General features: G+C 47.1%; 1 protein-coding gene across 12 annotated transcripts in view; it reads right to left on the reverse strand.

Moving 5' to 3' along the window:
* The window catches only part of si:ch211-285f17.1 (sickle tail protein homolog), a 41,647-nt gene that overhangs the window by 14,964 nt on the left and 2,622 nt on the right, over positions 1-24,061 (reverse strand). For 9 of the 12 annotated variants that reach the window (XR_004776615.1, XM_035531055.1, XM_035531051.1 and 6 more), the window contains exons 3-10: positions 14,260-14,346; positions 13,528-13,732; positions 10,242-10,440; positions 8,682-8,775; positions 2,240-2,997; positions 1,022-1,129; positions 726-775; positions 116-279 (exon numbers count right to left, since the gene is read on the reverse strand). Coding sequence is in view for 11 of the 12 variants with exons in the window: in XM_035531055.1 (XP_035386948.1) it covers positions 116-279; positions 726-775; positions 1,022-1,129; positions 2,240-2,997; positions 8,682-8,775; positions 10,242-10,440; positions 13,528-13,732; positions 14,260-14,346 (1,665 nt within the window). In the remaining variant the exon portion in view is untranslated. The remainder of the gene's footprint in view (positions 1-115; positions 280-725; positions 776-1,021; positions 1,130-2,239; positions 2,998-8,681; positions 8,776-10,241; positions 10,441-13,527; positions 13,733-14,259; positions 14,347-24,061) is intronic. The other 3 variants (XM_035531053.1, XM_035531061.1, XM_035531054.1) reach the window with 2 other exon arrangements.

A 24,061-nucleotide genomic window follows, 5' to 3' on the forward strand; every position in this document is an offset into this window, starting at 1 on the left:
CACACACACACACACACACACACACATGAACAATGCAGAATACAGTCCTAACATGTTAGTACAGGTATGGATGGCCGTTACTGATGTATGCACTTGGTTGCTGACAGTTTTGTACCTGCAGCTGTCTCATCTGCTGCAGCTGGAGGCGGAGCTCTGATACATTCTTCCTGAACTGGGCGAGATTCACCTGCAGAGGGGTGGAGCTGATGGGTGGAGTAGAGGTGGAGAAACTTTCAGGTGGGACTGTGCTGCTTCTGGGTCCAAGCACTGGAGACCCTCCTAAACACCCGAGAAAAAAAAAACACTCGGAAATAAACTTTGTACCCAAAATAACAACAATAAATCAGCTTTCAGTTTCTGCTGAAAGTGCTTGGGCCCATATCTAACTTGAGCACAGAAACTAATCCTGGAGAGAAAACCAAATGTATTCATTTATTGAAATGTTTTTTCTTGCCATCTAAACATCACTTTGTGTATTTTATAGAGATCTCCCCTATAAAGCTGATAGCTCATGACCAATGCGCTTTTTTGGGAGGGTAACTTACACTGTGTGTGTGTGTGTGTGTGTGATGAGTAATGTGTAATGGAATGAGTGGAAAATCTCATGATGTGCTGAATTTGAAATAAGTAGGAAAGGCCAGTTTGATGAGAAGTATTTTTGGCTTCTGTTGGTGTGCAATGTATCTCGTTCTGCAGAGAAAGAAAGAAACGAGAGGATATCTCACCTGTGCTGGACATGCTGTGCACAGGTGATCCTGACTTCACTGTTGTGTCGCTAAAATAACATCAATACATTATATTTATACACACGACATTCACATGAAACAAACATACCTCCACACTGACCACAAGAACAGTATTACACTACATGAATGCAAGAATGTGAATACGACGTGAATAAGAGTGAGTAGTTAGAGCATGCCGAGTTAGTGGTTACCGACAGCTCTTCATCTATACAACCCTGTTCCCTGGAAGACAAAGGTTGGCATGAGAACTACACTTCCCAGACTGCCTTGCTTACCTGGCCTGCTCTCTGTCGTTGCCGTTCACACTGGGGCCCTTTAAGAGAGCATGCTGCACAAGACCAGTCAGACTGGCTATCTGCTCCTCCATAGCCTTCATTCTCTCTCTGCAGAGAGAGATCAGACACATGCGCTTGTGTGCCTTCGAGCGTGTGTGTGTGTGTGTGTGTGTGTGTGTGTGTGTGTGTGTGTGTGTGTGTGTGTGTGTGTGTGCGCGAGAGAGAGAATTAAGGTCAAATCGCCTGACTGCTAATCACCAGTTTGTTTTCTACCTAGGCATGGGCCGAGTTTAATGAATGGTGCATTTTATTAATCTCAGAGCGGACGATGTTAAGACACAATTACCAAACTGGACATTTATCTGAGGGAAATCTCATGGAAATATCTTATTGCGTATTAAAACCCAACCAATTAGCCCAAAGCCGCGTCAATCCTTAAAATCTGAAACTGTTTAGAGTTTCTAAAAATTCAGAAAGCTTATATAATCAGGATGTCCCAAAGGCTAATAGAACCTCAATAAACAAAGACCTGTCTGCCAGGATTGCTTTACAGTATCACTGTGAAAAATCTGTTTCATCCACAGGTGTAACTAAGCTTAATTCACTGTGTTCAGCTTCTGATCAGGCCACAATATTTTCTGCTCCTCCAACTTCTCTTTGGACAGTTATGCCACTCGGGTGGTCTTACCCACTATGCTTTGCTCTGAGTCAACACACACACACACACACACACAGTCTAAGGATCAGTTTTATTTTTCTGGAGCACTCTTTTCTTAGCCTTGCCTGCTGATGCCAGACGTCACCGAACTCCCTGAGGACATCACACTCTGTGTTCCTGATGCCTGCCCACGGTATGGGTTTGAAAGCAGGGTGGAATTCTGGGTGCGCTGTATAAAACCATGGCACCGATCTAAATCACCGGAAACCGGAAAAGTCTAAATGTTCTCTTGTATTTTTCAAAGGGGCCATACAAGGTTTCCATTCACAAACAAGCCTACTGTGTTACTGGGTTTGCAACACTGGCAGAATTCAAACTAAAGGAACAGACAGCTCACGGATGCAGTTAGACATGTTTACATATCAGGATGCAATGGAGGCATGTAGTGAGTTACATCATGGAGTCGTGGTTAGTAGGTAAAAGTCAGTGATGGATGTGTTGTTAGTTAGTGCATGCCCCTCCCCACACAGCCTCGCTGTTCTCTCCTAGCACAGTCTTACCGTGTTTGAGGGTCACCAGGTGGGACCAGCGGACAATGGGGCTGAAGGTCAGGGGTCACAGGGGATGCCAAGGCATTCCTGCTTTTCACCACCATATCCATAGAGACAGGTGCATCCTTCCTGAAGGACTGCCTGACAGGCGACGACCTTTCCAGAGACACGGCACTTTGGGACTGGCCAGCATGGATGTCAATCACCCTCATCTCGCCCATCCTGTGGGGCGACGGGGGCGGCGTCTTGGCCCCCAGTGTGGGCAGCTGGCTTTCCGTGTACTTCCTGCTCTTCTGCCGAAACAGTGAATGATGCTCTCCTGGGTCCGTCGGCATTCCAGGAGGACCATAGGGGCGGACGGGGCCGCGGTGGTAGGCGTGGTCCACTGCGTCAGGGGGCGGGGCATGGTGGTGTAACATATAGGGGTCTGCGTAAATCCCCTCCCCGCGGGCGGGAAGCACCATGCTCTTGGAGCCGACATCTTCGTCTGGCTTGACGTCGCGGCGCTCGAGAATGGCGCTGGGGCATGGGGAGGCGGAGCGGGTGGGCGTGGCCAGAGTGTGCCCCGCCCTCTCCCGGGGCACAGTGGCTCCTGCCGGCCCCGGGGGTCTGGGGCCAAAGGGGATGCGTGATGGTGAAGGGGGCATGGATTGGGGCGTTGGGGGTGACATCGAACCCTGCATGGCATGGGTTGGGGACAGGCCGAGTGAGGCCTGCCGCATTAGAAGCGGCCCGTCACGAGCTGCGTACATCACCTCTCTGTGCATCTGAGGGGAGGAAAGGCATAAAGACATGTTTACATCACTGGAACGAAGAATTACTCTACAAAATAAAAGAAATAACACTTTAAAAGATTAAGATCCAAGAGTTACATTTAAGACACTCCTGGACCCATCAGAAATCACCTAAAGACCATCAAACCTTAATGAGCTGAAGTTCCATAAATGACCATTTAATTTGTCCACAAGGCCTGAGATTTGCATAAATCTATTAACTTTATTCCTTAATAAACTCTTCTCCACTGTGCAACAATGGCAAACTGCAATGAAGAACCCCCTCATATGGCCACCAGTCTGCACACATCCATACACTGGTCGAGGGCAGATTGTTTGCCCTCCACAGTAATTCTGCCCCTATAGTGACCCTGTACCAGGAAACATGGCAATATGTAATTATCATCTGATGTGACACTACCGTGATGAGTTATATCACAGTAATAGAACACTGCAGATGGTCTTTCTAGATCTTTCTATCATCAACTAACTGTGGTTCATGTAAAAGAGATTTACACCATTTAGAGAGAGAAACAATAGTAGTTGCATCACATTATTAAAGGGAAATAAAGGGACAGCATAGTAATGATCTGATTGGATGCTGGAGCATTTTCCCCATTACCTGACTATTGTGTTGATGTAGCATCTGTCCCAAATTGTTAGCAAACAAAATGTATAATGCATAATAAAAGGTCTTCACACTTCGTGACATTCTTTGGTCGTATTGCCCACCCAAGCCGTGCCTGGATCACTCAGTCCCCAAACAACACCAACACTAAGGGGCTCTTTCACCCGCAAATGCCACATTGTGCGCTGAACCTCAGACTGTAAACAAGGACATTTGAATTTGCCTTAATACAAGAATTCTCACAAAAAATAAGACCCGTCTTTTCATAAACAAGTTTGCACAAGAGACATATTTTCTAAAAGAGCCATGCGATCTCACTCTTTGCATTCACGGCCTACTGTGCTCAGGTGCTCTGTTTCAGACCACAGTGTTACTATTGTATTGGATATGCAGAAAGAGAGAGAGAGAGAGAGAGAGAGAGGGAGAGAGAGCGACTGAGAGTATGTGTACAGGGTTTTGAGTGATCCTGAGAGCTCTCTCTGTGACACACTATACATGGTAAATCAGAACACCTGCAGTCTGGCACAGATTCCTCAGTCAAAGGCGGCACACGCAGGCTGCCCACACCGGCTTGGCTGCCCAGGAAGGTTCCCAGAGTAGACTAATCACACTAATGTACCACAGACGGGTGTCAGACAGCAGCTGTGTGTGCGCACAAGTGGGTGTATACACGCACATGAGTGCTCTTGTCTGTCATTTTACAGACACTCCTCCAACTGTGTGTGTATGTGTGTTTGTGTCTGTGTGTGTGTGTGTGTGTTTTAGCCAACTGAATATGGAGAATTGGAGTCTCCCCGCAGCGGGAGACTCTCTCAGTTCCGCACAACGTCTCTAGATGATCTCTTGAGAGATTGAACTAAAGCTTCTTCCTGTTGTCTCAGCAATGAGAGACAACAGGAATAACCATGTCACCACAGACAGGAACAGCATGGAAGACAGAGTGAACATGGCCCGAAGTGAAACCTCTGCCTGTGTTCTGGCATGTAAAGTGATCTACTGTAGTCCTTTTCCTTGACAGCCAGTTCCCCAATTTAGAAGTTACCCAATAGCACCGGGCGAGTAAACAGGAGGCGTGGGCAGAACAGAAAGACGGAGCTCTTTATTCCCCTAAAAAGGATTCCTTCCGTCCCTTTTAAAGGTTAGCAAACGTAATTCTGTGTCAACAGACATCGTAAATCTTAAAAGCCCCAGGTTTTTCTGTCCCTGTATTCTGATACAGACAGATGTTCTTGTAAACAGGAGTTGAAAAAATAAAACACCTCAGGTTATAATAAGCAACGCGGCGCGCAGTGACGTAAAGCCCTGCCCCCGCTGGTGGACAGCCGCCGGGTTCTCCACGGCGCTCTCTGCACGTGGGGGCTGGGCTCTGGTAGGGAGGGGATCGCTCGGTTTCTCGGGTCCTGTGGGGTCCCGTGGCGGGCGGGACATTCTCCAGGCCTGAGTCAGTCTCTGTGCGCCACACCCAGCATGGACAGGAGCCAAGACGCCAGTCAGCTCAGCAGCGCTGCTGGGCACAGAGCTCTCTCTCATCCGCCTTTCAAACAACATCTGATCCTAACTGTAGGTGCGTACGACTGGGGGGTTGGACGTGGACCTGAAACGTCCTCTTTTGCAAGCTAAAGAAATGGCAGGGCAATGTAATGATGTGTAATGATGCCTGTGGTAAAACTGTGATACCAAAATTTGATTGAATCTGAACTGAATTTTGGATGCAGGAATTTTGTCCTAAATTTGGCCCAAGGAGATTGAAGTAGTAAAAGTGCTCGAGAAAAAAAGATGGGTGTGTCTCGTACAGAGAAAAAGAGACAAACAAGACAAAAGAATTAAGATAAACACACACACACACGCACGCGCGCACACACACACACACGCACACTTAGTCAGAGCAAAAGTTAAAAACACTCAACTGAATCACTGAACTACAGTCAACTTTTGATCGTTTCTTATTAGAAAGGGTATTAAACATTAAACACTAAGTCATCAAATTACATCGAATTACACAAACAAACAGATCATGATGAAACCAAACCACTATGTTACAGCCTCTGCCTGTTCTGTTTGCGGTCCAAAGTTCTTATATCACGAGCAGGCTCCTATTCTCCCAGCACACGCTCACTCTCAATGTTTCTGGGGAGGGGTGAGACGCGCCAGAATATACACGCCTTCTCTGTGTCTCTCCTATGACATGATGAGAACCCACTTGAACAGGGACGATTGCAGGCAGCGTCTCTTAGAAGCAGCGCAGATCCGCATTCTGTCCTACGTTTGTGAGATATCTACAGATCGTTCCTCTCTCTCAATCCCCCCACCCCACCCCCCAGACTGCCTCTACCTCCGCAGGTGCAGAGTTCACTTAATTGGTTCCTTGAGTGTACTGCGCCTGCGTGAATGTGTGCTGGAGTACATCACATCCTATGGGACCCTGCAGCTAGTGATGAATGCATGTCTACATGTCTGTGGAAAGAAAGTGAGGAAGTGAGGTGTTGTTCCCCCGAAAGTCCAACAGGCCAACTCAGGTGTTTCATCTGCACTCATTGCTAACAGGTGTGTTAAATCAAGCCATGCGATATCTGAACACAAACACTACCAACGGAATGGCTCTTCATGAAGAACTCCCTGCCTTTGCTACAAGCCAGTTCATGAAACATCTGCCCTGCTAGACCTGCCCTGGTCGACTGCAAGCTGTCGTGACTGTTAAACAGGATCTTCTAGAAGCAACACCAGTTTGGCTAAAGCAGCAGGCCGTGCGCACTGACAGGGCAGGCCCTCCAAGTGCCGAGGCACGGCGCGGGAAAACCGCTCTGTTGCATCACAGTGCAGAGTTCCTAACAGCCTGTAGACATCGGCACAGTAACTGGGTGCCTGGAGCATGACGGAATTCCGTGGCTGAGTGGCTGTATCTATGGGCAGTGTACCTAAGGTCACTACGGGCAGTGCCAAGTGCCGGCCGGAGTGGTGGAAGGCACGCCGTCGCTGGAATAGCGGGACGAGTTCTCTGGAGTGATGAATCACGCTTCACTATCTGGGAGTCTGATCGTTAGATATTGGGTTTGGAGGATGCCAGGATGACGCTGCCTATTGCCAACTGTAAAGTCCGATGGAGGGCTAATGGTCTGGGGTTGTTTTTCAGGGTTTGGGCCCCCTAGTTCCAGTGAAGGGTGAAGTTAATGCTACAGTGTACAAAGATATTTTAGATGATTATATTCTTTAGCAGAATGCACAGCACCAGCAGTAAAGTCCAATGGGGGTTTGGGCCCTGTGCCAAACTCTGGTGGAGGTTGTTGTAGCTGTAAGGAGGGTGGGGGAGGTTCTTATTAAATAAAACAAGACTCTTATTAGTAGAAACTCCACCTTAAGTCAGTCCATCTTAAGAAAGCTGTCAAGGTCTTTCACAGATAGGTGCCTTGTATTGCTACGTTTATGATGACTGTAGACAGAATTGGAAGATCCCAAGTTCAAACACGCAGTTATTAAACAATGTGCATAAAAGTAAAAGATTGACCAGTAATCTCAAACTAGAAGAAACCTGACACTTCGGTGAGCTGAGGAGCCAGAAAAAAAGAGAGTGGAGAAAGCAAATGAAAAGCCACACTATTGGACCCATTTGTGAAAAGCCACGCTATTGGACCCCTGTTTGTGAAAAGCCACGCTATTGGACAACTGTTTGTGAAAAGCCACACTATGAGACCACTGTTTGTGAAAAGACATGCTATTGGACCACTGTTTGTGAAAAGCCACGCTATTGGACAACTGTTTGTGAAAAGCCACGCTACTGGACCACTGTTTGTGAAAAGCCACGCTATTGGACAACTGTTTGTGAAAAGCCACGCTACTGGACCACTGTTTGTGAAAAGCCACGCTATTGGACAACTGTTTGTGAAAAGCCACGCTACTGGACCACTGTTTGTGAAAAGCCACGCTATTGGACAACTGTTTGTGAAAAGCCACACTATCAGACCACTGTTTGTGAAAAGACATGCTATTGGACACTTGTTGGTGATGCTTCTCACTCTTTTAGGAGAGAAGTGTTTTCAAAACACCGTGACATTGCCAATCAGCTTGGTCTCACTGCCTCATAAACACCAGAGTAAATACTGTGCTCATCTGAGAAGTCACAAGACCATCGGTCCTCTCAGTAACACGTACACGAAGGAGAGAATTCTCAATGTTCAGCATCACGAAAGCCTTTATTCTATAAAATAAGAACACCCATTTGCTGAAGAAACCACATTCACCAAACTACTTTCCAACATAGTGGTTCTTCTCTGTTGGTGGTTGGTGTATGTAAAGATCTATTCAAATGACTGGTAATGCATTAAGATGGTAAAAGCCAGACTGGGGATTCATTCATAGCAAAAATTTGGAGTCGACCCAGATGGTTTTGGACATGCATTTTCTCTCTCTCTCTCTTGCTCTCTCACACACACACACACACACACACACAAACACACACACACACACACACACACACGCATGCACACACAGTGGGGAAGGGTCTTATTTCCGTTACATCAGTGCCAAACAAACACGCTGGGCATTGTGGGAGATTAGGGGGGATTACGGCAAAGAATGCCGCAGATGAAAGCCCTCCGACTTTCATTCGGATCTGCGGGCCAAGCACAGGATGAGGACACCCAAGACCTGCTCTAATCCCTGTGGAATTAGGCTCAGGCAACAAAAGACTGCATCAAAAGGCCGCGGGGGGAGGGGGAGGGGGTTTGATAAATGCACTCAACACAGACGAGCCGAAAGAAGCGGGTCTGAGGATCACAGAACGTGCCCGCGAGAGGAGGGAGTCTAAGGGCAATTATTTAGGTCGCCGGCCTATTTTATACTTATAGGCTGTTCATGTGGCCTGAACGGTGTGGTGAACATCTAGATCTCTGACACTCAAAAAGCTACGTTACCTTGAACATGTTCCTAGTGACACTATCACCAGCAGATTGTAAGCGGTTTTAACCAAACACCGCAGAAAGCTCAGAATGGAGACAAACCCTCTGGGCATAGCCATGTCTCCACGGAGGGGCCCCGTGACGGGGTGGGCACTCACCCTGGTGTCCCCGTTGCTGGGCCGGGCCCCGTGGCTGAAAGCTTGCGCTGGGTCCTTGTGGTACACTTTGAGGCAGGACTGGTCCACGATGCCCCTGTGGAGGAAGAGATCGGCGTCGGTCACGTGGGCGGCCCAGACGGCGCCGTCTGAGCGCGGGCGGGCACAGCGCCCACGAGGCCCTCGCCTCAGCTCGGCCACGGCAGGGTGGACAGGGCTGGCAGGCAGGTCGACGCGGGAGAGCGGGGAATGGTATCGGGACAGGGGGGCGTCCCCTCCTATACTCCAGGAGAGAGGAGACCCCACTCTGGCACTGCGGCCGTCCTCCATGGCTGAGTCCGTGGGCACTCCCAGACACCTAGCTCCTGTTACCCTACGAGCTGGCCTCTCTTCCTGTGCCCTCAGCTGCGAGCTCTCTGTCTAACGCGACGCTCTAACGCTGTGAGGGTGAGCTCAACTTCGCCTGTTGCTCATTTGCTTGTGTGTGGCAGCCTTTTTTTTGGTGCGTTTATCTATCTGTGTGATAAGGGACTTGTCTCTGGTCATGTGACTGCGATTCAGTATCACCGCGCAGCAAGGCTACGGAGAGCGTCTCAAAGTTCAGCCAGCATCGCTGTGGCAACGGAAGGGGCGAGGCTGTTGTTTCGATAGAGTGAATTAAAGATTAAAGAGGCGGTGTGTGTCTCCGAGTATGTTTTTGTGTGTGTGCACACATGCGTGGAGAACTCTTACTCGCTACCATTCCGAAAGCTCGGGCTAATTAAAAGCTGGGACTACGGCAGGCGAGAAGCACAGGACGAGACAGGAGACGGTAGGGTAGAAGGCCTTGTGTGTCTGGAGAGTGCAGGAGCTCCTCACCTCATGCAGGACACCTACAGGCACAGCGCTGGGACAGTGTGCACGTCAGGAGAGAGGAGACCAGCTCACTGAAACTATTCAAATGACTAATGACACAATCAAAACATAAGGTCGCTTTGTCCTTAGGTTTGTTCTTTCTGTGTGTGTGCGTGTGTGTGTGTGTGTGTGTACATGTTATCAAAGATGTGTGACCATAAAATATAAACATGCCAATGGAGCATGAAGAATTAGGGAACAGTAGAATGCCATGAATTATGAAATGGTCATTGAAATTTGGAGACAAGTCTTTTTACAGTTTCACATTCATGTTCAACAGTTTGTTTATTCTCTGAATAATTCCCATGTTTTTATCCGTTCTGCCTGTATTTTGCAAATACTGAATGATTTCCTAACGATATCTGCAGTAGGTGGTGGCCCTGTGAAACACTAGACCTTTGTGACCTTTAATTTGTGAAATCCAGCTCAACTGACATACATCCAAGATGTATCGGGTCAAAAAAACCTTTACATTTGGTTTCACACTAACACGTCCTCGGAGCTGCTGACTGAACCTGTTTGAGAACAGGAAAAGGAAGTGCACTTTGACAGACAGGGGGTGATAAGAAGCTGGAAAGAGCAGAAACATTCCAAGAACAGAGGGATTACACACACACACACACACACACAAACACCCATCCTCCCCCCCCCCACACACACACAGCATACCTGACATCACTGAGCTCATAGTACATGTTCCTCATGTCGTCTTTGACGTAGATGGCCGTACTCGGGGACTCGAGCATTTTCATGCTGAGCTGCAGGGGGAAGGCGCTGACGAACAGAGCTCGCACTGTGTCTACACCCGTGATTTCATTTGGCATCCGGATCTGTTTTGTGTCATCGCCGTACTGCAGGTATAGCACACCTGAGAGAGAGAGAGAGAGAGAGAGAGAGAGAGAGAGAGAGAGAGAGAGAGAGAGAGAGAGAGAGAGAGAGAGAGAGAGAGAGATTAACCATTATCAACATTCATGACCAGTGACCAGTTACCAGTTACCAGTGACCAGTTACCAGCGCGGTGTGTGTAGTTACCGGCCAGTTACCGATACCATCTTTGAGTATTGGTTTTTGTTGTTGTTGTTGCTTTTGGAGACTGATCTCCACTACAGTTAAAAGAGAATTTTTAAACTTTTGAATCGACTGGTAAAACGACCACTTCCTACAATGAGTTCATTATGTCTGAGTGAATTGGGAGAGAAACACAAATAATCTTTACTTTGGATCATTCAAAAAAGTCACATTAAGTGCAGCAGTGTAGAGCAGCAGAAAAAAAAATGTCCCTAACAAATTCACCCACAAACTCGAGAAAACTTTGATCCTTCAGGTTGTACATACCAGTTTAACTTTTGTTTGTCCATTACATTTGTGCAAGGACTCTGACACGTGAACTCAGACGTGTCTTTAATGGCAGATTCTCACTCCATTAAGCTCGGGTTTGACATTAGCCATCTTTCTTGTCTCTGTCGCAACCACGAATACTGAATGAAGGCTACACAGTCGGCTGCTTCACCAGACCTGGTACTGAGGAGGGAACTGTGGTGGAGACACCACACCTTCCTGCGTGTGGGGTAGGTGAGGGTGGGTGGGGTAGGTGGGGTGGGTGGGGTAGGTGGGATAGGTTAGGGTGGGTGGGGTAGGTGGGGTAGGTGAGGGTGGGTGGGGTAGGTGGGGTGGGTGGGGTAGGTGAGGGTGGGTGGGGTAGGTGGGGTAGGTTAGGGTGGGTGGGGTAGGTGAGGGTGGGTGGGGTAGGTGGGGTGGGTTAGGGTGGGTGGGGTAGGTGAGGGTGGGTGGGGTAGGTGAGGGTGGGTGGGGTAGGTGAGGGTAGGTGGGGTGGGTTAGGGTGGGTGGGGTAGGTGAGGGTAGGTGGGGTAGGGTGGTTGGGGTAGGTGAGGGTGGGTGGGGTAGGTGAGGGTGGGTTAGGGTGGGTGGGGTGGGTGGGGTAGGTGGGGTGGGTTAGGGTAGGTGGGGTAGGTGGGGTGGGTTAGGGTGGGTGGGGTAGGTGAGGGTGGGTGAGGGTGAGATTGATGCTTGAGAGAGATTTCAAAACATTACTTGCAGAATTATAATAAGCTGGGTGGGGCAAGTATGATATAAATACTATCTGTCAGTCGTTATACACACACGCGCCTGCGCACATGCACGCGCACACACACACACACACACACATGCGCACGCACACACACGCACATACACATGCACACACACACACACACACTGCACACAGGTAGTAAGTTTTTCCCTGAAAACACACTGGATGAATCGAGGTGCAAAGTTTTCCCACTGATTCCCAGCTACAGTCATTCCGCTGTAAACTACAAATCCAGTCAACTGTGTGAACTGATTACCACACCTAGACCTGCCTCTCGCCCAGAGAACTGAAATACTGCTATTGCACTGATATAAAAGGCTCACAGTCACGAGCAATGTATACGTGTGAGAGGGGTTTCCTCTCCGAGATCCACACACGCCCTGCGCTGTGGGCCGCACACTGTCTCTGCCCCGCTGTCAAAATAAATGAGAAACAAATGTTCATGCCAAATGTGGATGTTGTTAGGAAGCAGACGTCTGGTGTTGAGACGACTATGAGCGCTAATCCCGGACAGGGATGGAACACTGTTTCAGTTTAGTGTGTGGAAAAGTCCAAGCTTGGTGTGGGCACACGGATAAAGAATATTTTACTTCAATCCAGCTATGCAGTAATTTTCAACTGATCCACTAACAAATGGAGCTAAATTACGACACTAAAATTATGACAACACGATAATATGTAACGTTAAAGTCTGAGCAGCTCACGCTGCTGAAGAATGCAAACAAACACGCATCCAACTCCAACGCGTGTCCAAGTAAAACACAGCAGGAGACTGAAGTGCTGTGTAAGGTCTACTCCTAGAATGACGAGAACTCAACTTACTGTGCAGAAGTGGCAGGTACCTCCTCCCTTCTGTCTCAGCTCTGTGACTCAGTGACTGCAAGCCCTGAGTATGCTCTCTCCCAACTTTCATTCAAGACTTATCTATCCTCCCTCCCCCTCCCCCCCCCCTCTCTCTCTCTCTCTCTCTCCCTCCCTTCCTCTCCCTCTCTCTCCCTCCGTCTCATACCTTGTACCACTGCCTGCTAGGTTCCTGTGCGTTTTTGCAGCCAGTGAGGGCTTGCGTCAAAATAAGTGTGTGTGTATTCATGTATGTGTGTGGAGAAAGAAAAGATTAGCAATGGGGAAACTTAAAGGGGGCACGGCTGTGAAGACTAGCATGTATTCTGTGTGTGTGTGAATGCACAAGCTAGTCTCTCTCCCATAATATGTGGCTGCGTGTGTGTCCGTGTGTGTGTGTTTAAGTACAGGCTAGGACCACAAGCTTTGGAGCCAGCAGTGGTCTGACTGGAAGGAAAATTACAGAATTGCATTCACCCCTACATCTTCAAACTGACTTAAAAGACTCAAATAAAAAAATATCACACACACACACACACACACACACACACATTTTGAGGGAGACAGAAGGGAAAAAAACCTACCACATAAATAAATATGTGGACTCTGGTCATTCAAGCCACTGTAACTCAAACACTGTGATTTCTTTTTAGTGCAGAATGAGTGAACACCAGCACTTTCCCAAACATCTTGCATACAAATAGTGCTCAGTTGCAGGAGATTCAAAACAAGCGCGAACTGTTGATGCAGGGGTTAGTACCACCTCGAATAAGTGTGTGTGTTTGTGTGTGTGTGTGTGTGTGTGTGCACATACAGGTATTTAGACAGAAACCATTTTTAATCTCACTCACTATTATAATTAAAAAAGCCCCAAGCAGTCCAACTAGGGAGGAGATAGAAATACTCATTAGGGCAGGCAAAAGATGAAACTGAACACCAGGGTGTGTGCTGGCACTGTGAGCATGTGTATATGGGTATAAGTGCATGTGTGTGAGTGCGCGCACACAGTTGTGTGTGTATGCGTACCTAGCGAGCGATCCTTGGTCTGGTTGGTGGAGCGGACCACGGGCAGGCTGGCTCGAGAGCGCGACCCACGGGTGAAGGCGCTTGGGGCGTCGCACTCTGACATGGCCTCCAGCGTGTCCAGCGAGGCCTGGGAGCCTTGCTCTGGCTGCTCCCCGAACGCAGGCACGGGACTGGGGCACGACACGCCCTGCTTGGGACTCCGGCTCTGGACAAACAAGGACGCACATGGCCTTTTAGAAACGGACAGGGCCAACAGATTGCAGCTTCGTGTTTCGTCAGAAACCTTGAGCACTTAAGACTTAATTCTAAAACCATTCCAGCAAAAGTACAGCAGGATGCCATGAGCACATACATGTAGACGCACACGTCAGGGCGTTAGCGCCAGCACACACCAACAAGCGATGCAGATCAGTCCAAATCTCTCAAGCGACCGCCAGTCATCAACTTTACAATAATAATATACAACATGAGAAGATGCCAAATCTGTCATTTACACACACTCTTGACCTTAGAAGCAAGCCATTAGCATGCTGGGATCTCAGTGTTAAAATGGGGAGAGGGGTCAAAGGAGTTGCATATCACACGCACACACAGACACACACACGCACACACATACACAGACACACACACACACACACACAGACACACACACACGCACTCATGCGCACGCGCGCTCACACAGGATCCACACAGCTGGGACGCACAGAGATCACTCTCATGGAGGTTACTGACTTGGGACTGATGGAGAGACTCAATTTTTAGCAGATATCTCTGAATGTTAAGCTCACACTGCAGGGACGACAGCATCCCCTGCAAACACTACGCAGAGAGACAGACAGACAGAGAGACAGACAGAGAGAGAAAATAAGGAACAGAGACTGAACCAAGCAGTAGTGGGACTAGCAGGCAGGACTCTCACGGTCGCGCTCACTGGAAAGATTATTATCACTGAACAGGGATGGAAGTGAGCTCTTCTGATGTTGAATGAATGATCGGTATCCTGTGTGTGTGTGTGTGTGTGTGTGTGTGTTGACCCTTAACCCTCAATTGCTCAAGGTGTATTCAGTCATACTTGTAAGCTGCTTGGGATAAAGGCCTCAGCTAAATGCCGTAAATGTAAATGTGTGCGCGCACTCCTTTGAAAAGCACTTCCTTAAGCACAGAAGTTTGTAGGAGTGTGTATAGAAGTGTGGCATGCACGTCTCTGTCAGTAAATTAGCAGTCACACTCCCTGTGTATCACTACCCCACAGAAATGACAATGAGCTTATAATTCAACATGACACTCGCCTTCATACCTTACTTCACAAAACGTACTCACATTTTCCCCTCTGCATGACTCATACAAACCTAAGAACACTGTTGACTTACTGAATTATTTCTTTACACACACACGTGTGTGATAATGCATTAGCTTTATCCAACTGACTTTATCAGATTAGGTTCTAGACCCCAACCAACATGAGTGAAAAGGCAACACCGGCCATTTTAGCTGCCAACCGTGTTATTATTTTGTTATCGCTGAAGTTGAACTGAGAGATTAAGAGCTGTGTTTTGTTTGCGTGGAATGCAGCAGAAACCAAACCGGTTTGAACAGAGTAAAACACATCCAGCCACAGCCGAGCTTGCTAGGGGTGGGAAAGCTAATGTTCGTGTGACCGACATCAGACGGGAGCTGTCCGTCGGGGCATCGCTGCAATGCTGGGCCTTTGCTCGCGCAATTCGTTTGGAGGGGTTGCAGGGAGCTCCATCTGAACTGGTAGGGCAGACTACCAGACCGAGCTTGGAATCGCTGTCATTTTGCAAGAATTCCAGCTACTGGTCGTTTATCTCTCGGAGCGACGAGACTCGCGAGACATCCATGAAGAGACGCTCGTATGCTGCCGGCTTGGTTGCCATCTCCATCACCATTAGACGTAAGAGAGAAAGAACCTGTGCAGAACAGGATAGTGAGGGATGTTCAAGATCACGTTCACCACACCGTGGGGCAGACCGCAGGGCAGAGCCCTTGGCTCTGTGCATCATTTTACTGTAAATTCTGCATAACTAATATGTGGTCAGATACATTTATAAGTTTAGCTATATCCCAGATACAGTTAAACCAACATTCACACACACGTATGAACCCCCAAATGCATGTACATATTAAGCGAGAATGCTAAAATATAGAGACTACCAGCAGTTTTGGATGAAATCTGTTTTGACTTAGAGAATGACCTGAAATGAACAACCTTACCACAGCTCATGCAAAACAGTGACACAGCTGTGACATACATCGGAACAGGTTCTGAATACCTGAAACTGAATCCAAGATCGTTAGATGGGAATTAAATACAACAATGTATAGAGTGTATGAGGTGCAGACTGTATCACAGCCCAATATATGTGTATTTAGTTAGTAAAGTAGACAATCTAGCTGCTATAAAGGAACAATACCGAAACTGACTTCAGGGGCAAATGCATGTATATATGTGATTGAAACATCTAAAGATATTAAATGAAGATGAAAATACTACCATAAAAGGCATTATAATCTGCAGTCTAACTTATATTAAGTTTAACAGAATAATACAATGTTATCTTATCTGTGAGAGTTAGTATCACAAACTGAAAAAAAAAGGGACGCTCACTTTGTTCTGGTGTGTGTGTGTGTGTGTGTTTCCAAGAGAGTGCAGGAGGGGAACTCCATGAGCACTGAGGAACACTAACACCTTTACCTCTTTAAAGTCCAGGAAGTGCAAGACACATTCACAATGGTGTAGACATGTGGGCACAGGGGTAGAGAGATAGATAGATAGATAGATAGATAGATAGATAGATAGAGAGAGAGAGAGAGAGAGAGAGAGAGAGAGAGATCAGATATGATAGATAAGAAAGACTTGGAAAGAAAATGATAACACATGAATAGACAATGAACAAACTAGCCATGGGGCAGAGAAAAAAAAGTGTGGGTATGCTGTGTGTGTGTGTGCGTGTGTGTGTGCGTGTGTGTGTGTGTGTGTGTGTGTGTGTGTGTGAGTGTGTGTGTGCGTGTTCTTGGGAGTCCAGTACCAGCAGTCTAAAGAAAACAAAGGCTTTTCAGGTTTAAGTCTGTTTAGGATTGTGAGAACTGGCCATATTTATCTGAGATTACACTGAACCCTAGTTTATATTGCGATTCCCTGACAACAAACAGTAATATTACTCCTAGATATAAAAGAAAGGGGAAAAGATAGAAAACAATCAGAAAAAGCCTTTACGTGTTAAATGGAACAAAGTGAGCCACTGTAAAACTGGTTTTATTAAATGTTTACATTTCTTTAATTACATTTAAATTTTTTCCCATTAAGTAGATTACTTAAACACATACACACACACACACACACACACACACACACACACACACACACACACACACACACACACAAAGGTGTCCTCACCTGCTACTCTGGAATATGATTTGTCTGATATTACAGTTCTGGCCCAACAGTAAGTCTCTTTGGATAAACACTTGAGAACAGACAAGAAATGGTGTTGAGGCTTAAACTTCTCATCAGCTACAAAAGAACGCCCTGCATATGTGTGTGTGTGTGTTTGCGTGTGCGTGTGACTAATCAGAGAGTGATGTGAGTTTTGAAGCGGAGAGGGTTTACAGTACAAAGAGCCCTTTCTTCTAAACCTCCCTCTACACTGTTCACCCTGCATTCAATCCTTCACACACACACACAGACACACACACACACCCAACAACAACAAACAGCCTGACAGTTTCTACCACCAGAATGACAGCAGGAGACCCATTATGGATTCTGCCATGAGAGAAGTCCTGGCTGGTAAACATAACTCCGACTAATGAGGTGACACTCTGCGGTAATTACCATCCATCTGCGTTGGATCGGCAGATCGGCACCCCAGCACCCCAGCACCCCGGGCTCTCTGGAGATGCGCCGATATCCTCTTACATTCATCACACCTGACCTGACTTGTTCAAGATGTGCGGGAGGAATGTACTAAAAGTCACTCTGACATATATTGATTACTAACGTGTAATACTGCTTAAACACACATGCACACAGTATAGTTGCCTTAGGCAACTATAGATTCCACCTGTGCGTATTACCCTCAATGTGCATATTAACTAAAACCTGTTATTTTTTCTCTCTCTTCAAGGCAGGAATGGTGGAATGAGGAATCAAACAAATATAGGGGGGTGGGGGGTGTTTTTGTAAGTCTCATCCAATCAAAAGCAGATAGTTCTCCTTGGCTCCGCCCCCACTGGAATCCACATCTATGCTTTCTATAGCTGGAGACCGTTCACGCTAAGGTTCGATGCAGATGTTGGGCAAGAACCAAAGGTACATTCACTCTCTCACACACACACCACCGTGAGTGCAGGCGGATCCTTGTGTGTGTGTGTGTGTGTGTGTGTGTGTGTGTGTGTGTGTGTGTGTGTGTGTTTTTCTGCCATCTCACTCTTACTGAACAATTTAATTCAAACAATCACAGTCTCATTACTGGGAGGTACTCATTTAGACTCCTTAACCACCAAAAATGCACTAATGTGGGAAACATTGGTTTCTATTAAGTCAAGTTGTTTTTGTGGAACCATAAATTCATTAGGAACGTGAACAAATGGGGCATGAAATGAGTTTAAGTTCCCATGTTAGTACTGGAGACCAAATGGACTTTTAGGCAATTGTTCAGTAGTGTGCTGTGACCCTTGACCTGTGATGTCACCAATTCCTGTCCTTACATGATGACCCATTCAGAGGGTGACTGCAATGACTCTCTCCTGTCAATCAAACAACAGGCGTCTCACCCTTTAACCCCTCCACAGTGTCAAGGGGCACCAAGAGCATGTTGTTAGCCGCAGAGCTCTCCTTTTCTCTGCAGAAAAACAGCCCCCCCACCACACACACACACACACTCACACTCACACACACACGCACGCACACACACACACTCACACTCACACACACACGCTCACACACACACTCACACACACACACACACACTCACACACACACTCACACACACACACACACACACACACGCACACACACTCACGCACGCACACGCACGCACGCACATACACACACACACGCACGCACACACGCACGCACACACACACACACACACGCACACACACACGCACGCACACACACATACACACACACACACAGTACGCGCATACACACACACACACGCACGTGCACACACGCGAGCACACACACACATGCACGTGTGCACACACACGCATGCACGTACGTACACACACACACATGCACGCGCACTCACGCACACACACACATGCACAAACGCACACACACACACACATGCACAAACGCACACACACACACACACATGCACAAACGCACACACACACACACGCGCACACACACACACGCACACACACACACACACACACACACGTACGCGCACACACACACACAAAGACAGGAGAGAGGAGAGTGAAAAGCAGTATAAAATGTGCTTCTTGCGCCTCACTGAACAAACAGGACGTGATGAGGCGTTACTCTCTTCCAGCCTGTCTAAAGCAGGCCAGACATTGCCGTCCAGCCGAAGGGAAGATCAGCGCTTCTAAAATGAAAAATGGAAGCCGAAATGCTTGCAGGTTTAAATATCTAGAGTCACTGAGACATAAGCCCAGGTTCAGAGGCAGAATCCTTCACAACACCAATCAGACTGATTGGAGAACATGGATGAGTCCTGCTCTGATTGGCTGACTGAAGAGTAAGGGACGGTTCTAATGTGTTCGTTCAGGCCAGACTTTAATGAGTTGGGTTCCTCTCTCCTCCTTCTCTTTATTAAGTGACGGGCCATCCGTTAGGACAAATCCGCTGTCCTCAACTCCTCTGGTCCGCTATCACTTAAGAGAACGGGGCAAAGGTTACTCCTTCGGCTGTGTCTTTTTTGCCCTTTTTCCTTTTCTTTCATTCTTTCGCACCAGTCTCACTCCCGCGGTCAGCGTCATACCGCCCCCATTCAACGCTGGGCTCAGTGTGGACTGCAGTCTCAAACCCTCACTGCTCATTACCGGTGAAGCCCGACCGCACAAGCCACATAGCCCCTCGCTCGCTCATAGTGCAGCAGAGGAAATTAAACCAATCTATCGTGTCATGTGTCAGGATCTGAGAAAGGGAGGGAAGAAGGAGGAATGCAAGGAGGGAGAGAGCCTGAGAGGATGAGGTTAGTCACTTTAAAGGATATCCACACTCTTCTAACCCTGAGACACAACAAAGACAACACCTTCACCATCATCGCCTCCCTCTCACCTACGACGGCATACACGCAGGTGCTTTGCAGTTCATTTTAGTTCCATGTTTCTGAGGATACTTTTTGCCCCCAAATTAGGACAAACTTAAAATTCCCTAGTCGTTGCTGAAAATACATGGACATAACACGAACGTTTCGTCCCTTAAGCCTTCATCAGCGTGTTTACGGGCTGAAATGTTCATGTTATGTCCTGGAGTCTAGTAAAATCTGTGTATTATATGAGTGATGTCTGTATATTTTCAACACTGATCATTTCCAGTGGGCTCATAGTGTAGCCTGTTTCTTCATCTTTTCCTAAACTGAAGCCATAGTCTTGGTAAAGGGCTGCCTACGTGCGTACACATAACTAAGTAACCCTCATGGCTCTGGACTCGTTATACGACCCATTAGAGATCACAAATCCATACGTAATGGCCATCTATTGCTATAAGCTAAGGCTCTCTGTATGTTCCATTTTACGATTAGCTTTGCAAAGCCATAATAAAAATATATTTTGCCTTATATTGTACATGACAATATAAGAAATATTTCCTCCCTAATTATTCTGCGTACTACAACTGTTAAATAAACTGCATTAGGTAATGGACCCAATGCACCACTTTCAGTCAAATCCAGCAGTAAAAGTATTACACGGTAGACATGCTCCACATTTTGCTCTGACTGAAAGTGGCCAACAACAAGACAGTCCTGTTGAAGAGCACGGCGCAGAGACTGTATGGAGTCTGGAAGGCAACCACGCGTGGAAATGGCAACCAAACATGCGATGTCGCGACTGGCCCGGCACTGGGGCATGTTTACAGTGCAAGCCCATGACACGGGAATACCCCCCCCACACACACACACACCACCGCCATTCTTTTGTATCAATTCCTACACTGCCGGCAGACAGTGGAGAACAATAGAGACCCACGGCAGGAGAGAGGCAGTGTGCGGGTGTAGGCGTTTGCACCTACTCGGCCCATTTGAAAACATTTAGGTCAGGTTTGGACTTAAGAAAATAGTCCCACCTCAGGAAGTGACATTTATTGACTGTCTTAACTTCCTGTTAGTGTTAGAGTAACAGTTAAAAGCATTTTACCATATTAACAAATATTGTTGCATAGCACTTCTTTGGTATGCCACCTGCCAAACAGACATGCGTCCTCGAGAAGGGTTACATTTTCCTAAATAACCTATTATATGCAGGCTCAACATATCCTATTATAGCTTTGATTACCAATGATGTCTAAATGATCAGATAAAATTATGGTTTTGGCAGACCAACATATTGGCTTTTGAAATGAGTTAATGTATTAGTTGCAATTTGTGTGCTAAGGTCCTTGCACTTAAAGCTGCAGTCAGAACTAAGCTCTCACCAAACAGGTCCGTACAACTTATTCTGTTCTTTTCTCATAAACACAATCCAACAGGCGAGGGGAACTGTCCGCAGCACTCTGCGCCAAAGACGGAGTTATGCGTCCTGCGGCCGCGTCGCGTTTATGTATTACGCAGCCAACAGAGACGTGTTACACACTCAGACTAAACGGCCCGGTACGCCAGAGCCGAGGAGCACTTGAAAAATCTACAATCATTTTTAAGCGCTATACCCTACAGGAATAAAATTATGTTAAGGTGATTTTGATTCAATAATATGACTAAAAGGCAACATTGTGGCTTTAAGTTTCCATAATGCTTCCGCCAAACAGAAAGGCTGGTGAGCATCTACTCGAGCGCGAGAAACCCGTAGAAGAATTAAAAAACGCAGCGCGCGGGGAAAGTGCCGTCCCGAGAATAACGTGCTTGAAATCTGACAGAAGCCACACGCTTCTGCAACCAGCTTGCAGATATCAGCGCAAAATAAAGCCCACCAACACCTAAACACGCAGATGTTGGTGCACTGAGAAAGGCCCCTTAAGGCTACCAGCTCACCCTAATAGACTTAGTTACAGTCCTGCAACTTGTTGCTTAGTTTCACGAAAATGAACCAGATCCGGACATACAAGCAAACACGAGCACAGTGTGCAGAAAACTGCAAATGTAAGACATTTATTGAACAACCGGTCATTATTATCTAATGCAGCAGACTATTTAATCCATTGTCTTTTGTTCGCGCGAGAGAGCCACTTCTAAGCAGCTTTCCCGTGGAAAAAGCAAGCGCGTGGTATTGTGGTTGGCGACCTGGCATCATTTTACAGGGGTTATTCTGGCACTCGGGTTACTTTTTGCAACAACGATAATAACAAAAAAGCACCCCAGTCATCCGCCTCTTCTCCGGTTACCCAAATGAAAAAATAAAAATGAAACGTGCTCAGACCGCCTGCCTTTTCAAGACCGGACATGCGCTAAATTCGCCGCCGTGCGCGCACCAAGTTACCCGAGAGCTAGTGGAGACGGCGGGGGGTCATTTCTCGGTACCTTTGTTTCCCAAACGGCACGAGTCGTTCGTTTAAATGACCTTCCTCAGTGAAGACGTTTAGGTCCATGCGTTGCGGACGCGTATGATGAACAGTGCGCCATGCTTTCTTGTCAGTCCCTATTCCGGGAGTAAACCCGCGCCACCGCGTTCAGGTTGGCGAGAGAAGTGCGTGAGGCACCCGCCCCCTCTCCAGCGCGCGCCTATAGGCAAAGAGAGCCTCCCCAGTCGTGACCTCACAAACCAGTGCAGTTAGTCTTAATCCTCCCACCTCTCCCAGCGGACCTGTCCTGTTAAGGTGAACACTGCTATACAGGTCTATGTCACTGGTTACCAGTCGAAGATCCTTGGAGACCCCTTTGTGATTGTATGCCCCACTCTAACGCTCCCCCCACACACACACGTTATGTCCAAATTAATTCCCTGGTCATAATGCAAGAATATACATAATAAATGGAGGTTGATCACAATAGTGAAAACCAGGATGAAGTGTGAGGTCACGTGCATGATGAACACACTGTTGTCTACATGACTTTAGCTTCAGTCTGCAGCCCGGTACAATCAGGAAAGCAGACAAGAGCCTTATGCAGCAGAAATAAATGCTAAACTCTGTTCGCATTAGACTCGGCGATTCAGTACTGAAAGTTCTTTACGCTGGTCAGCACTGCGTCAGGTATAGTCCTGCCCAGGTCTTGTGAGTGCAAACGTGAGTGAACATGAGCTACACACACACACACACACACACCCACACCCACACCCACACCCACACACACACACACACACACACACACACACACACACACGTCATAAGCACAGATCTCATTGTGAGCTGTGAAGGCTGATTATGCTCTCTCTTTGAGTCAGCTTGTGTTTCTGTTTCAGTCAGTCTGTTTCAGGAGTAATCAGAACACAAAAGAAGGTGCGTGGTTCACGTCTAGTCTTTCCACATCTTACACTAATACAGTGTCTCTGTGCATAATTTACTGTGCATGTCCTGTCTATCACAGTAAACATGTAAGGACTGCTATCTATGTTTCAAAGTCTTTGATTTAAGCTATGGTTTAAAGTAAGGCTAACTGCACTGTAAATACTGGTAATTAATTTTAATGGTGTTAAAGTGTTAATTAAGAGGAAAACAGAAAATGTTGCTAGAAGCTATAAAATCATGAGACATTTCCTGCTGGATAAGCAATATTTAAATTTAAATTTTAAATCTCTTCTTTACTTCCACCGCCACCAAAATACACACGCACACACACACACACACACACACACACACACACACACACACACACACACACACACACACACACACACACACAGTGTTCAAACTCCATCATCTCTTTGTGAATATGCCAATCAGTTCTTTTGTTCGACTGCTTAAGTGCTTAAGACCAGGTGAAAAGCCTTTTGTTTCCACCCAGAACACACACACACACACACACACACACACACACACAGCAGGAAGGTGTCCACCTCCCTGCCCCCCACGGCAATCCAAATAGCATTCCACAGAGTCGCTGAGTGTGTGCAAGTGTGTTTGAGAGGTTTGGATCGACTTTCCAGTGTTCTCATAGAAACACGACAATCACCAGCACCGACAATCAACCGCCGCCGTCCTGTTTCAAAATAACGGCAGAAACCCCCAGGAACTATAAAATCACACCACGTAAAGATTGCCAGTATGCCCAGATGATTTTCACTAAAGTAGAGAAAGACCGGCCAAAGGAAAGTGGAGGACCGCTATTGTGGAAAATAAACAAAAGTCTGTCAAATGCGCAGTATCAAGCACAAGCAGCTGCCAGACCAATGTTTGGAGCGCAGTGAATGGATCTCCTTTCCATGATCCCAACACCCGTATGTTCGG

This window comes from Electrophorus electricus, chromosome 10 (genome assembly GCF_013358815.1).
Source record: "Electrophorus electricus isolate fEleEle1 chromosome 10, fEleEle1.pri, whole genome shotgun sequence".
NCBI classification, from domain to species: Eukaryota; Metazoa; Chordata; class Actinopteri; order Gymnotiformes; family Gymnotidae; genus Electrophorus; species Electrophorus electricus.